Source organism: Melanotaenia boesemani, chromosome 13 (assembly GCF_017639745.1).
Source record: "Melanotaenia boesemani isolate fMelBoe1 chromosome 13, fMelBoe1.pri, whole genome shotgun sequence".
Taxonomy (NCBI): domain Eukaryota; kingdom Metazoa; phylum Chordata; class Actinopteri; order Atheriniformes; family Melanotaeniidae; genus Melanotaenia; species Melanotaenia boesemani.
Window position 1 is genome coordinate 34,926,920 of NC_055694.1, and position 15,734 is coordinate 34,942,653.

At 43.4% G+C, this 15,734-nt stretch overlaps 1 protein-coding gene across 2 annotated transcripts in view; it reads right to left on the bottom strand.

Annotated features, from left to right (window-relative positions):
• Positions 1–350: 350 nt before the first annotated feature.
• atp2b3b (ATPase plasma membrane Ca2+ transporting 3b) overlaps positions 351–15,734 on the bottom strand; it is a 60,785-nt gene continuing 45,401 nt past the window's right edge. Inside the window, exons 23-26 of one of the 2 annotated variants that reach the window (XM_042003340.1) lie at positions 15,107–15,214; positions 14,728–14,910; positions 13,652–13,738; positions 351–2,604 (exon numbers count right to left, since the gene is read on the bottom strand). In XM_042003340.1, the coding sequence (XP_041859274.1) occupies positions 2,107–2,604; positions 13,652–13,738; positions 14,728–14,910; positions 15,107–15,214 (876 nt within the window). In that variant the 3' untranslated portion in view covers positions 351–2,106. Of the gene's footprint in view, positions 2,605–13,578; positions 13,739–14,727; positions 14,911–15,106; positions 15,215–15,734 lie in introns of both variants that reach the window. The other variant, XM_042003339.1, reaches the window with a different exon arrangement.

Genomic DNA, 15,734 nt, shown 5'->3' on the forward strand with positions numbered 1-15,734 from the left:
AATAAATATCTTTGCATCCTGCATTTTTGCATTTGCATCTTGTGATGCAAATCTACCATAAAAGGGAGGATAAATAAAAATAAAAAATAATAATTGTATTTATATACTTAACATTTGACCATTATGAGCTCCTTGCCTCATAAAGAGCAAGTTAGCAGAACTGATGGTGGTTTGCTGTCATGCTGACAACAGAAGGTCCACATAAAATGACTAAACAGCCTCTTACAGCAGTCCGTTGCCATGACAACCTTGATGTTCGTTTGTAGGAGTCTAATGTACTCTGAAAGCCAGGAGGAATGTAATTCTGACTGGCATATGAGCTGTTTTGGTGACGATTTAACAAAGATTTAACAGGTTAATTATGAAGCTTTAGAGGGGCTCATAGGCTGGGGAGACCTGTGACCTACTATTTATCAGCAAAAATGAAAGCAGAAATCTCCTCATCAAACTTTCAGCAGGAAATACATACAAGCACATTTCCTAAGGTGACTGGTTCTGTACAACATACCAAACAATACCATACCAACATCAAGATGGGAAATGCACGCATGAGCTCTCATCAGCTGTACCTGATAGACCGGAGTGAGCTTTGGCCTAAAGATAAAACTGAACACTGGCATTAGACTGATATGCTCAAACACTGAAACAGCGACTTTGTCTCCCCTCCATGGATCAGATTGAACAATCTTCGTCCACAGGGAGACTATATGGCGGAAACAAGCACGTGAGCAGGAGCAAAAGTGAGTTGACATAGTTTTAAAGGGCCATCGCCTGTGCATTGTGTGTTTGATGGCATTTAAAGGGTTAATGCTTCTCTAGATTTCTGCTTTTTTCCAAAAAGAAAAAAGCTGTCTCGCATACACCCACTGACAAAAGACTGGAAGGGACAAGACAAAGTGAAGTAAGCAAAGGAGGAACAGCAAGAGAGAAGACGATGGAGCAGAAGAAAAATGAAGACTGGAAGAGGACGAGTTCCCCCAGGTGTCAGCCACAGAAATGACCCATACATGAGCTGGACATGGCAGGAAGCTTTAAATGATGTTTGTGCTGTATGTATAGGTGTATACATCCCACACACTGTATCATCTCCCAGCAGTCTTACAGAAAACAGGTCATGTGGACTTGGGAATGGGCAGGTTGGGCTGGAAAAGAACGGTGATGAAGTGTTGTTGCTACCCAAACATTCAAATTATATATACATATACTGTATAAATATGTGGACCCCTCCCATATATATATTTTTTGTAGCCATTCTATTTACTATTAGTTTTAAATGAACAGCGTCTTTATTTGAAATTTCTGTTTTTGATAGGTTTTTGATACTTTTTCATTAGAAGAGACAAGACACCAACAAAACACACAAACACACTGAAAGAGAGGAATGAAAGAAAAATCAGGTAGAAAGGAAAGAAAGTGATGTAAAATAGAGAAACAAATGAGCACCATTATGTTAAGAAAAAGAAATGTACCACAGATGGAGATGAGTGAAGTCTAGTTAAAGCTCTGACAAAGCAATTCAATTTTATCGCAAGCAAAGTAGTGACCTCCAAGCGGCTGTAGCCAGATAGGTGGGGGCGGAGTGCTAGGTAGGCGACAGCACTGAGAACGAACACCATTAGAAAGAGTGAGTCAGCCACCGTAGCCACACGGCCCCGTGCTGCTGAAGCTTTGAGGGATGTGCGTTTTTTCTGGGTGTCTGTCCCCCCTTCCCTCCTCATCCCAACCTAATCTCAGGACAACGCAGCAAGAACAGACCTGTGTGTGACAAGTGAGCATGAGGTTGGGCGGGGCTGGGTAGGGTGGGTGGTGGTCCTCAGGAGGGACAGGTGGGTGGGGTGAGGGTGGGGGAGTGGATGTGGGGAGTCAGACTGAGAGGGCTGGAACAAGGGCAAAGGAAGGAAAAGTTCTCGGGGAGTTGCCAGAAGAAGTCTCCAGCCATTGTCCACTCCCTCGTGTGCCCCCTCGTCTTTCGCTCGCTCATGTGAGCTTGTTGTGAGGGAGTTTGGGTGAAATGTCATCGTGTCCTCGGCCCTCTCCTGTGCTCACCCTTTCCACCCCCTCCCCAAGAATTCATCCCCCTTCCCCCCGACCCATGTTCAGCTGCAGTTATAAGGAGGTCTCCACACAGTAGAGATGGGCCGGGTAAGGGGTGGAGGCTTTCACGGGCCTGTCTCTACCATGAGCGTTGTGGTGGTGTTTGTGATGGGGGGTCTGGGTGCTGCTGAGGGCGGCTTCTGTGATGCTGTGTTTGTTGCTGTGGGTGATCGTTGAGTTGATGCTGCTGCTGCTGCTGCTGTTGTTGTTGTTGTTTCGGTTGCACGGGGTCACTGGGAGGCTGTACTGGCGGTAAGGGCGGGTGGGCCGGGTGCGGGCTGGGGGCTGGGCGGGAGGAGGTGGCGGCTTGCGGAGGGCTGGGTGTAGGTGCTGGTATCTGCTGAGCTCTGATTCATCGTCTACGTCAGTGTCATCAATCAGCGGGATGTTGTGGATGAGGTCGTTGATGAGGAACTCCGGGTGGGCCATGAAGTTGTGGATGGAGTTGCGGGATTCCGGTTTCTCCCTGCCCTCATACAGCGAACTACGGAATGCTTTCACCACTCGCATCTGCCGAGAGGAAGTAAGATGAGGGAGAGACCACAAGAAAAACAGGAGAAAGTCAGAAACAAGCAAGAGAAAAGGGAGACGAGGGAAACCCAGAGACAGACAGACTCGTGTCCTCCAGAAGACAAACAGAGTGAAAGACTAACAGATGACCCCTCAGGACCAGGTGGCTTCAGCTCCGTCACTTTTACTTTGTTTTTCCAACTTATTTCCAATAAATCGTCCTGATTCAGAGTTGGTTTGGAGGCTAAAAGTTATCTCATTGGCTGGATTTTAAAAACTGTAAGCATATTTTTACTTTTTTTAAAATAATTTGCTTTTTTGCTGAGTAGTCTGCAGATTACACATAAAGTTAGACACAACAGTTTGACACTTGACTAACACTTTTAACCCTATAATGTCATATTTATCATCTTTAATTCATGCAGTTTCTGAGACCTTTTGCATCTTTTTATGGTAGAAACTTTGCTCAAAACCCTGTTCTACACAATCTGATACTTGTCTTCTGCCACCTGGTGGGCATCGTTTGCATTAAATACTTTTGACATGCACAGTAATAAACAGCAAATATACAAATATTTTTATTTTATTTTTTATTTATTTTTTACATTTTGTAAAAGGGCCAAATAAAGACCTCAGATAAAAAATAAAAACAGACTTTTCTTCCCATTTTAACTTGGCTCAGGCCTTAAAAGTTTAATGTAGTCATTGCTATGTTCTTCAAAACATTATGGAGACTTCTGGGAACCCAACAAAGGGTCTTAAATGTTTCATTGAAAACATGTTCACCAGCTGTATTCCCTTTTTCATAACATGCGTTATGAAGAGGGATTAAGGTTGACCCTAACACAAGAGCTGGGTCTTTAAATACTGGATAATATTCTCTTGAAAGGGACTTGGTGACAGGATTTTGCAGAGGCAACTATGAAGGTTATGTTTAGCTAATGATCACAGACTTCTAAATGGGCATTAACCCCCTTATTACTTCATTGATTCCCAAATAAAATAAATAAATGAAAAAACAACGACCATAGCTTTTTTGTTTTTCAATGAGTACCCAAAGTCTATAATTAATATTTCCTAATAAACTCCTGAAAGTTTGACTTATGCCCACATAGTAGGCCCATTTGGACCTAATCTGGGCTACTTTGGGCCATTATGTCTCAGTTGGTGGTTGGGTTCTTTCAGCCAGATGTGGCCCAGAAGTCATGCATGCAGCCAGACCCAGGTCATGGCATGTGTTGAATGGGTCAGATGTGGCTAACTCCGACTTTAAGTAGTATCATTATTATTAGGGTAAGAAGCAATTGTTTACATCCCATAATATTCTAATGCTATGGAGACAATGTTCATCACTTCAATAAATAAGGGACACTTTGGTTACGAATTAGCATTTTTTTCCAATTCACTCAGTTTATTTTAGCTATTAGCAAAAACGCTGTCCAGCCTTTTTATTGTTCACAAATGAAAGAAAAACCTTTTTAAACGACTGTCGACTGCAGCCTGAAGGAAAGAGCTTAGCCCCACCTGAGGCTAATGATGAAAGCTAACTGATCACATTTAAATAGATGAAGAGGTGGTTTTGTTGGACTGAGGGACTTCGTATAGGAAACAAAGTATTTATTCTACTTTTCAGCATAACCGACCCGTTCGGATGCTGGTACTTTTACTACTTTTGAACCAAGACAATCGCACAATTTCTTTCCAGACTTTATTCCAAAGCTAAGCTGACTTGTGAGTTTATGGCACGTACAGGTGTTTATATCTAAGACTATTTCCTCTTGAGGTCTTGACATCAGGCTGCAAAACGTGAAGACTAAAAAGAATAAATGCTAAAAAAATTTAAAAAGAAACTCCAAAGCATCAGTATTCTCCACGTGTGGCTGTTTGAGTGAAGATCAGATCTTCTGTCGTGGATTTCATGTTGCAAACATCCAGGCTAGCTGCTTCACTGTGCTTTCAGTCTTTAGGACATAAAAAACTCAGCATGAAAGCCAATCAGAATGTCTCTTAAAAAGCTCAACTTTGTCATGTAACCAGCAAATCTACAGACCAAAGAAAAAGATTTTTGAAACATTAACGTGTCACCCCTGTAACTTAGCTGATCTTAACTGAGCCAATCCATTTTAACAGCTCTTCATGTACAGCTAAGCCACGTGTTAAATAAAGACACCAGGGATGAATTCTGGCTGTGATACATGATGTGGTTGTTACACACATGTCCTTCATGCCATTGTTTTACCGGGGAGACTGGATTAGCCACAATGGATCTCTTACAAGGTGCACTAAAGTTGAGCACACTAATATCATTTGTTGACCAATTTAATGCCAACTTAACATCCACCTGATCCTGCGTGCATCCAACAGACAAAACAACAACAAAAAAACAACCAAAGACAAAACAAATTGATCAATGGCAAGTGTTGTCAGTTCTCACACACCAATCAGACACCAAAAGACAAGAATAAACAATAGCCACCATCACAAATAACACATAAGAAGCTGCAAACACACATGGTAAATCTCTGTGTGTGTGTGTGTGTGTGTTAGGGTGGTGATACAACAAGTCTGGGGAAACACTCGTACCTCACACACTGAACTGCATGCACACACAGATGAGGGCGGTTGTTTGGCACAAATGGAGAAGCAGGAATGGTAAGTGTGTTAGTTTCATGTAGAGTAAAATAAGAAATTTGCAAGAACCTATAGCAGAGAGCACACACATAAACACGACACACACGCATGCTGCAGCAGCGTGAGGGCAGCTGAAGACGTCTCCGCTGCGAGCGGCTCGGAGGCTGATGTCCGCATGCATCGGAGAGCTGTCAGTCATGGGTGCTGCTTGTTGAAGAGAGCCGGTTTAAACACGCGAAAACCACATCAAGAGCTACACAGTGAGTTAGTCAGTCAGCGTCTCTATGCACACGCGTGCACACACACACACACACACACACTCGCATGCAAAGTGTGCTGTGACCATGCAGCAGTTAGAGGAGAGCGGTGACTGAAATGATGATGATGATAAATTTGCTGTGGGACATAAAAAAACTAATCTTGCAAAACAGAAAAGTGACATCACAGAGAATCAGCAGGTTACAACAGCGTGTGATTGGATGATTACTGGAAACAGAAGGTGATTGGTTCAAAGGCCAGAGCAAAGCTCGGGCATCAGCTCTGTCACACACAGAGAGGCAGTCAGGTCATGTCGAACCAGACTTTTGTTGCTTATGCTCTCTCTCTCTCTCTCTCTCTCTCTCTCTCTCTGCACACACACACATCAGAGTGAGTTCTGAGTGTACATCAAGGTGCATTATGCAGTGTGTGGTGTATGCATGCATAAAAACATTCCTCTGCCATGGCAGTTGGTCCATGCATCCCTCCCCAAAACCCAAACAGAGGAAAAGAAGCAGCGTGAGCTTGAAAGAAACAGACAGTTCAATGCAAATATACTGACGGGCAGAGCAGACAGAGCCGTACATAGAGACAGTTTGGCCAAATGAAATCAAGAGAAGCTTTATGTCGACTGCAACACGGACCGGAGTCCAACCCGTGATTATGAGAGGTGGATGGTCGGACAGCTGAATGGAGATCAGTGCTGCAGTTGGACAAACCAGGAGGAGTCTCTATGTATGACTCTGGCTCATGTGAGACAGACAGACGGTCAAGCAGTAGGTTCAGTGCTTATCTGTTTTTCCAAAGAGCCTGTCAGACAGTAGAAAAACATCTCATGCAGACTGAGAAGGTTTCAGAATGTTACTTTCTCGCTTCATCAGTGCTCAGTTTGTTTTCATTTTGTCTCCATGAACAGAGTAAACGTTCGAGTATATGACGCCCACAGTGTGATCACAGAGGTCTGGAGGTCAGGACCCTGCTGTGTTACGTATTTCTCTCACACACACACCTCCTTTCTCTCTCCCTGTCGACTCTTTCAGCAGTGCTTGATGGAAAAACGATGATGGTTAAATTTGGAGGAGGAAATAGGCTCTGCAAGTAGAAAAGCTGCTGTGTGCAAACTGGTGAGAAGAAGAACTGCAACATAAATACAGAAGGAAGCTGTGAGGTAAATGACTGGTTAAGGCTTCTAGTTTCCCACAGAGGTGATGGCTGAGCTGCAATCCATCTCAACACCTCAATTCATTGCATATTTTCCAAATTTCTCCCACCCCCATCCCATTTTAGGAATAAAAACTGAGCAGAAGCTGAAATATTTTGTTCTGAATTTGAAAAAATAAATAAGCGAAGAATGAGGAGCTGAAGATGGATTTGATCTTCCATGCCCCATCCGCTTATCTAACCAAAATAAACTACTTTCTGTAATTAATAAACATAAATGAAAACAAACTGGATCCATAGATCAGTGCTAAAGATCCAGAGGGATCACTACAGGCCAACGCAACTCAGAGGGATGAAGGCATGAAACAGATGCCAGTGTTTTACCTCAGTCTCTCTAAAAGATTTTCTGTATATGAATACCATGACTCATTCTAGCCGCTGGTGACAGATTTTACAGTAAACGTCAGAAAGGAAATACTATTTGCTACCACAAGGCTTTATACTAAGAGTCTGCTCTGCAAAGGACTGTGGGTATTGGAGTTCTGTATTGAACCTGAAGCTAACTGGACACACAGCAGTGCAGGGGTCAGTTTTTGCTTTCTGGGATTCCATGAGATCAAAAAACAACCTTCTTGCTGCCTTCTCTACAGAGCCTCTCTGGTGGGGAAACTATGCTGCGGTCAAACAATCCTAATGTGTGGAAAATACACTAATAGGTTCTGGCCATGAACTGGTCCTGCAAAGAAATGTGATAACTAAACTGTGGCCAATAAATAGGAGCGTGCTGTTTCGTTGCACTTAAGATAGACCGACCTCCTGTTTAACTACAGCACACATTAGGCATCATTTGAAATCATTTTGATTTAATCTTATTTTATTTTAAACTTGAATTATGATAACATTATGCAATCTCTTGCAGTTAAACTTAAGCTGCTTAAATGCATGGTTTGAAACATGTTGAAACTGTTGATTTTCTCAAGCAGAAGCTGGAAAGACCAGGGAGACCGCATGGCTTCAGCTGCATATCAAGGAAATGTCTGATTAACGGGATAAATGCAAAAAAGGATGACAAACATCTAATCTGGCATCTCTGGATCCAAACCCATCTGTTATGCATGACGCCCTGAGGCTAAACCACAAACAGTATTTTGGGACCATTGATTTCTCAAACCCAGTCAAAGTGCTTATAAGCATGTAGGCATGCAGTACAGTTTCCTTTATTTCTGCAGCTGCAAAATTTACAAATACCAGTTTCATTCTGTTGGATCGTGATATAAGTAGGACCACACGATAATGAAATTTTGGCAACAGCTTAATAACTAAATCCCATGTCTTAGTAACATCTAGCTATTACTCTGTAACACATGGCCTCACAATATTTTCCCCACATCACTCAGGACTCCGTACATTTCTTTATGTAAGGTGAAACTCAGAATTGCTGCCCTTTGTCCTAATGGTCACTTCTGTAGCTGCAACACCAGAGAGGTTTTCTCCTTTCAGAAGGTAGGCACCCAAGCTGGGAAGCATGTTGGGAATGGAGCAGCTATTGTGTTTACCTGGTTATCTCGTGTTTTCCTTGGCTTGGTTAAATGGACAAATCTGATGGAAAATGGAAGGGATGGAGATAGAGAGGAAACTGAATCACAATGTCAGGGAGATCCTTCGCTGACCCTGATGCTCTACTGCCACTCACTTCACACCGTCTAGTATTTACACATCCAAAGGAACGCAAAGACATGATGTTAGGTTATCTGCTCACTATATTCTCGCTAGCAGTGAGTGTTAGTGGTTGTTTGTCTCTCTATGGAGGCCCTGCGATGGACTGGCGACCTGTCTAGGTGTACCTGTCCAGGTGTACCTGCCCCTCGCCTGCTAACTGCTGGGCTAGACTCCAGCTTCCCCGCGACCCTGAATCGGAATTAACGGTGCAGTAAATGGATGCATGGATAGGAATGCAGTGGAAAATATCAGTGGCTTTACTGACACTAAAGACTTACTCTAAACTTTTATTAAAAAGCATTTTATAAAAGTCTAAATGAGACGTGATTTTGGAGGTTAGTGCTACAGTGATCCTTGCAGCTGGGTTAGTCACAAAATAGAGCATAAACCAAACAAAGTTCAACAGCTGCACATTCTCTACCAACCATTCTCTGTTTACACTGACATCAAACCACCAGACGTGTGAATTAACTGCCACTGTGCTGGAGGTGCAACCACAAACACAGCAGTAATGCAAGGAATTTAGAGCAGGTAACATGAATATAGGCATTGTTCTGTCTTCTTGCAGAACATAAGTTGTTGCTCTGCATGAGCTGCCTCATCGTTTTAGGGGGTCCAACCAGTTTGTGTGCTCCAAAGTCACACAGTAACACAAATAAAGCCACAAATCTTTGCACACATTATTCTGTTGTAGCAGTCTAAAGCTGCTGTTGTTTACAGGATGTGGATAAGGCAGACCAGTAGACTGGATTCTGTGTCCGTCCTCTTGCCTGCTTCTCCAAACTGGGAGTGTAGAGACGTGAAATTTTAGCAGGTAACAGAGACTGAACCCTTCTAAGCTTCTGCCGTCGTTGCTTCCAGACTTACAGGAGCAGCTTTACAGTAACTGAAGTGGATTTACGAGGCCACGTTTAAACAAAGCTGAAGCTTGTGGCCCAACCAGTGGCACCGGCACGTTGACATTTTTTTCTATTTTCAAGAAAAATTTTAACAACTATCTGATAGTGAAGTTTGAAATGTATATTTAAGATACTAAGAGGGCAAAATAAAATAATTGTGTAGATGGTTCCACCTGCAAGTCAGCTTCTCAGGGAAAGATCTTAGTATATGAGACACCACAAAATCTTTTGGTTCCGAGTCATGACTTGTGGTTGAAATGTAGTTGATTCCTGTGCCCGTCAGCATGAACATGAATGCTTCTTTTCAGTGAGTTCAGAAAGAAAAGTGGGCTGTTGAGGCTACTGTAGCTACACCCGATCCAGTGATGTCTGCATTCTGTGACCCAATCAGACCCATTCTTCAGCTTCACTGCTGTTGTCATTCTGCCTTTTAAACCCTCTTCATCATCATCACCATCATAGTTTTCCAGATCATGTCAGCTGACATTGTTCTGTCTCACTTCCATCACTCAGAGACACGCTCGGCGTCGATGTTTCGTCCAAGTGTCAGGCAGCGTTGACACACATACTTAGTTGTCAGCGGTCTCCCTGAATGATGTCTTGCACGGCCAAATTAAATTCTGAGAAAAGGGTTAAACTTTTCAAGCAGCAGCGCATGTGCAGGCCAATCAAATCGCTCGGCTGATCCCGTGTCTGATCCCACCACTGATTGATGCTACAATTCTAAACATCAGGCGTGCCGACAGTCAGGCATTAAGACATCACATCTGTGTGAATCTGCCTAATGCTGCTTTATTTCAGCTGCTCTGTGTGTGTGTGTGTGTGTGTGTGTGTGTGCGCGCGTGTGTGTGTGCATTGGTGAACTGCTGCTTCAGGCTGCATGAGTGTGTTCACATTGTTGACCTTTATGCAGCAGCACTGCTGTAGGAGAGTTACTACCTACATAATCTTTTCACACAGTGATGCCTTTATAGAAAATTATAAATAAACAGCTTTCTGTGGTTCATTATTGATACGATTTCAGAAGCAAAGGCATGTAAATGCTGAGGTGTAACTTGTTAATCAGTCAAATGGAATTACTAAAATAAAAAATACAATAAAAAATCAATGAAGGCTTCTCGCCGGTTTGAGGCATGGCTAAGAGGTGCATGTCATGCAGACTGCAAGCTGAGATTATATTACGCAAGCATGAATCTTTATTAAAAAATCTTTCCAAGTCATATTTTCTTGTTCTATTAGCAGACAACTTGGCTTATTTTAGGCAGTATAATAAAAAGCGTACGTTGTTACGGTGTCATAAAGAGTTCTACCGTGCAGCCACCCTGCACTGCTCTAATCTGCAAAAACACGGAAGCTGAAACTGAAATCAGGGCATTTTGTACACACATCAAACACACCACCACCACATTAACTACTATTGTTCTTTACTTCCATTTCTTACTCAGTGGGCTTTAGGCATCAACATGTGGTAGAATCTTCGTTTCTTTAAAGGACTAATACGCAACACTATGAAGCTACTGTGAGCAGCAGCCTTGCAGCCTGAAACAGACTGCCAAAGCAAAAAGAATAACTCTTAATGCAAACTGTCAAATTAGCCATGAACTTGGACGATTTGTAGAGATCCCATCACCTTGTAAGCAAATGAGGTGAGTTATTCAGGTGAAGATAGGCTGGAATGTTGCTGCTCCAAAAGACGCATGCATGTTGACTCGTGTGCAGCCGGCTCAGCAAATGTAATTAGAGCAGGAACTACGAAGCTCACGGACGGAGGGAGGCCACGCGCTCGGACTGAAACACATAGCAAAGCAGCTGCTTATCTAACGTCACTTCCATCGGTCTCAGCTGATCTTGGTGTTGTAGTTAACACAAGGTCCAACATTATGAGATGATGAAATAAATCTCTGACAAACCTTTGCCTGCTGGCACTGGCTTGGTGAGAATATGAGCTCAGCACTGCTGTGTCTGCATACACCATATGACCGTAGACCTTCCCTTACACACACAACACAATGCTTCTTCATAACATATGCACATAAAACTTTCCTTCTTGTCTTTTTGTGGTATTTGCTGATCATAAGAAAACAGAAAAATATCTCCTCTATGTGGCTGGAAATGTGACAGCGATCTAAATTTAGCTTTTCAACTACACCCAGCTCCGAGTTAAAACAAACAAACGAGGGTTTGTTTTGTTTTGCCCGCAAGCTGCTTCCCTCCAACACGAAATGATTCAGAGAAGCAAACCTGCATCACATCAAGCACAAACTTAATGCTTGCTCCTTCACATTCCCTCCTTCTTCTCACTGATTGTCTTATTACATCAGGTTTCTTTTTAAGGACTGAACCATAGTCACAGAATGACTGCAGCATATGCCACAGTCCAGCTTTTAATGAAACAAGCTCTTCCAATTAAGGTAAAAGAAATGAAAAAGCAAGCAATGAGCTGGCAGTGGTAGGACCTGAACCTAAGCTCCACAGTGTGCTTGTACATCCCTCCCCTCCTTCCACTTCTTTGATTATTAATTATGGTTTTGATCAAGCAGCCAATGTTGAAGCTCTGGACAGTTACAAAAGAGGATTTTTTTACATATTCTCAAGTGATGGAGTGAAGGATGTTCTTTCCAAGCATGAAGCCTCCTGACTGTGCAGGATGAGGACAACAATGAGGTGTCGGCAGCAGCGCCGCCTTGGACCGCTCTGATTCTACACCTACGGGTGATGGAGGAAGGCAGCGTGGTGTGGAATGAGGGGAGGTGTGACGGAAGGGAGCAAGAAAGGCAGGGATAAGCAACTGAGAAGGCAGATGAAGACGATCAAATGAAGAGACAGCACAACCGCACACATGCAGGCACACACTTACACACCGGCATAAACCAACACACTCACACACATCAGAACACACACACAAATCAAACTATGACTCTCAGATATGTCAGCTACTGCACTCACATATGAACACACTTTCAGACAAACACAGAACTGACATACAAAAACTAAAGATAAAACATGAGGGATGGTAGCTACTCTATTAAGGAGACAGGAGGATGACAAAACCATGGGTTAAAGGACAAAGTAAGGTCCAAAGGATAGAAAAGACAAAAAAAAAATGAAGAGAAACCTACTAAAGAAATCTTAGTTTTCTATACAAAAGCCTGTATTTAGATCCAGTAAAATCTAAATACCTCAACAAAAGAACAGCTCTACGTATGAAGAACAGTTAGAAGACATTTCAGGGAATATTTCTGCAATCAAGGAACCTGTGTCATTCATAAATAAAGATTAAAGAGGAAAGAGAGCTGTGATGGAGAGAAAGAGAGGATAAAAAATAGACTGGGACAGAGAGAGAGAACTTTTCAGGACTTTTTGGAGACACCAGGGGGCCAAAGTTGTGACGACGGAGCTGGAAATACTGTTAAATAAATAACCAGTTGACAACAATTGCAGCAAACAAAAGAAAAGTGAGAGTAACAGAGGGGGAAAGAAGGCAGAGTGAAGTGTTTCTTAAATAAACTCTTAGAAACGGCAGTGTCTTATAGGGCTTTTATACTCGAAGGTTTACAGTTTAGAGAATTGCAGAAGCCTTATGAAGCTAGTTGGTGATGACAATGGCAGTGAAATACACCTGCTGCACTTTCTATGGTATAATCACATGATTGCAACAGCTATGCCATACTGTCGTGACTTTTAGAGAAAATGACACTACTCTTTAACATTAGAGATGTTTTCAGTGGGAGGAAACCCACAGTAACCACGCTTGACCTCCTTCACAAACAGGAAATAACACATGGTGCAGGAGGAGCTGGCCCCCCTTTACCCCCTGCACGTTAGGATGTCCATGCACCACAGGAGGGTTAGATTTTAAACTTCTTCATTTACGTACGAGTTACTTTTCTCTTTTCCAAACAACGTGTGTCATGACACCACACACAGAGAGAGAAAACAGCCAGCCACCTCCTGCACTGAGCAACACAGAACACACTCTGGCCTGAGACCGAGACTGGATCTGGGCCAGACCAGATCAGACCAGAACTACACAGCTGCTCGGGACTGGGTGCTGTTTAAAAAGGGAGAGGAAAAAAACAGAGGAGACATGGCATACATACGAGCAGCGAGCGAGCCAGAGGGGACACAACCATAGAGAGTAAAAATACTGCAGTCCACGTGCCGTGCAGCAGTGTGTGTGTGTGTGTGTGTGTGGACGGGGTGTTTGTGTCTATGACTGTGTGTGAGAGAGCGAGGAGGTGAGCGTGAGTGTGTGCAGGTACTGGTGTGGGTGTATGTGGTGTGTACATGCTTTCGGCGGACTCACTCCCAGGGGCTGGGCTGGTATTGGCTGTTGCAGTGGAGAGAGCTACGTGAGAGGGGGTAGAGATAGTGTTTACGTCGTGGAGCTGACTGAGCACGGAGGAGCGCCGTCTCACGGCTCCCTGAAACGAACCGCTTCGCTTGAACGTGCTCACTACCTCCATCTGCAGGACAGAGACAAAACAGTAGCACTCAGTGAGGGCAGGAAAGTCCAGTCTGAGTGTGTGATCGTGTGTGTTTTCTGAGTGTGTTTAGCTAGTTTCATCTGTCACAGATTAAAATAACAGAATCAGATGTCTTCATTGCCTCTGACTGGAAATGTCTCATGAATATTACTGGCAGTGTGAAGGATGCATGTGTCTGCACACTCAGACCAAACCCTCGTAATGTGAAACTGACCACACTCTGCAAAGACAGGCACTTAAGCAGAAAGCCTGGCCTGGCTCTCTTAGGAGGCTGTTAGCAGCTCATGTCCGAGCTGTTTTAATGTCCATTCTCACATACAGCTGTGAGATAATAATATTATTAAGCAACTTGTATGCTATGCTTTAATCTTTAAACAATTTTTTAACACTCACACAAGCACAACAATCACACGCATACGGTCACAGCGTTCATACTCTCTCATGGTGCTTATGAGCATCTAAAGTACCACTTCCACGTTAGAGAAAGCCATTTTGTGAAGGTTTGGGTAGAAATGTTAGCTGTGGTGGAGAGAGAGAAGAAACTTGGATCATTATGTTTGGCACATTTCAGAAGAACAGCACAGACAAGGTGAGATAGACGTTTGAAGAGTAAGAACAAATCAGAGCTTAAACATGTCTAAGTCCATAATGCAGAAAATCTCTTTCTTTATCTCCTTACCAAAGTCTCTTCAGTTAGCTTGATGAGGCCGTGAGACTGGCAGTGCATGTAGGCTGTTACATGTCAGAATTTCACCTCTTCAAAATGTGCATTATTTCATAGCAGCAGGAGTTCACATTCAGATCCTCCTCGTTGTTTTACTTAATATTTTCACCACAATTTTCTTGTAATTCACCTCAAACAAATTGTTCATGGGTCATGACCAGATGAGGGATCTGGTAACGTTTAGATATCTGTGAGCTCCTGTGAGAGAGTTTTGGTTTGAACTGGAGGTCTGGTCAAACAGTACCTGGGTCTGGATACGGTTGAGACCTCTGAACCAGAGGATCTGCCCGCGGCGCAGCTCTCTTTCAGCACAGTCTATCTCCTCCTCATCCTCTGCCAGCTCCTCTCCTTCATCCTCCCCAGGCTCCAGGCCAAGCCCCGCCTCCTTCAGGCATGGCAGCCGCTCTGTTGGCACTGTGGCGATCACCTGCAAGCAGATGGGGACTTTGTCAGCCATCATTCACATATCATGCAGGTTTAGATAAAACCACATTATTTCCTCGGGCCACGTTTAGAGCGAAGCAGTGAAAAAATGTTTCTTTAGCCTCACCTCAGGGGAAACCAGGCCATCAGCCTACACTCCTTCAAAGTGGTTTGACACAGCAGGCTGTAGAGCTGCTTACCTGCCCCCAGAGAAGCTCTCCAACTCCTACGAACAGACACCAGAGCCACTGCTCCACATTGAGAGGGGCACAGCTGAAGGGCTTCCCTCCCCACTGCACAATCACGATCTGCAGCAGAAACACAAGGAAGCATATTATTACAGTCTAACACGAGGCTGTGGCAGAAACCAGCTCATCACAGTCCGCTCTGTTCAAACAAAACCAAGGCTTCATGTAGGCCATGTCTCCTACATCATCACAGTAAATCTCTGCTATGCTCAAAACAGACAGGTGTGATAACACATGCACACATTTTAGGTTTGAGTTTCTCCAGTTTCATACTTTCATCAGTTCGTGGTGGCAACGTGTGCAGGAATGCTGTAGAGAGCATTACTTTAAAATTCCCGGGTGCTGAAGACCCTCGCTGGTGATAACAAGTTATAACCTGGATAGCAGAGTAGATGTATAGGATAGAACACCATCTTCCTACAACTCATATATACCTTTTAATGACAGCTCTGTATATTTCATATATATCCCATTAACTTGTCCTTCTTACAGTGTGATAAAGTGAAGTTAAATCACTGTTCAGAACAACAGAGCAGGCCCAGACCCAGATGAAGTACAGAAAGATTACTCTGGTTTTACC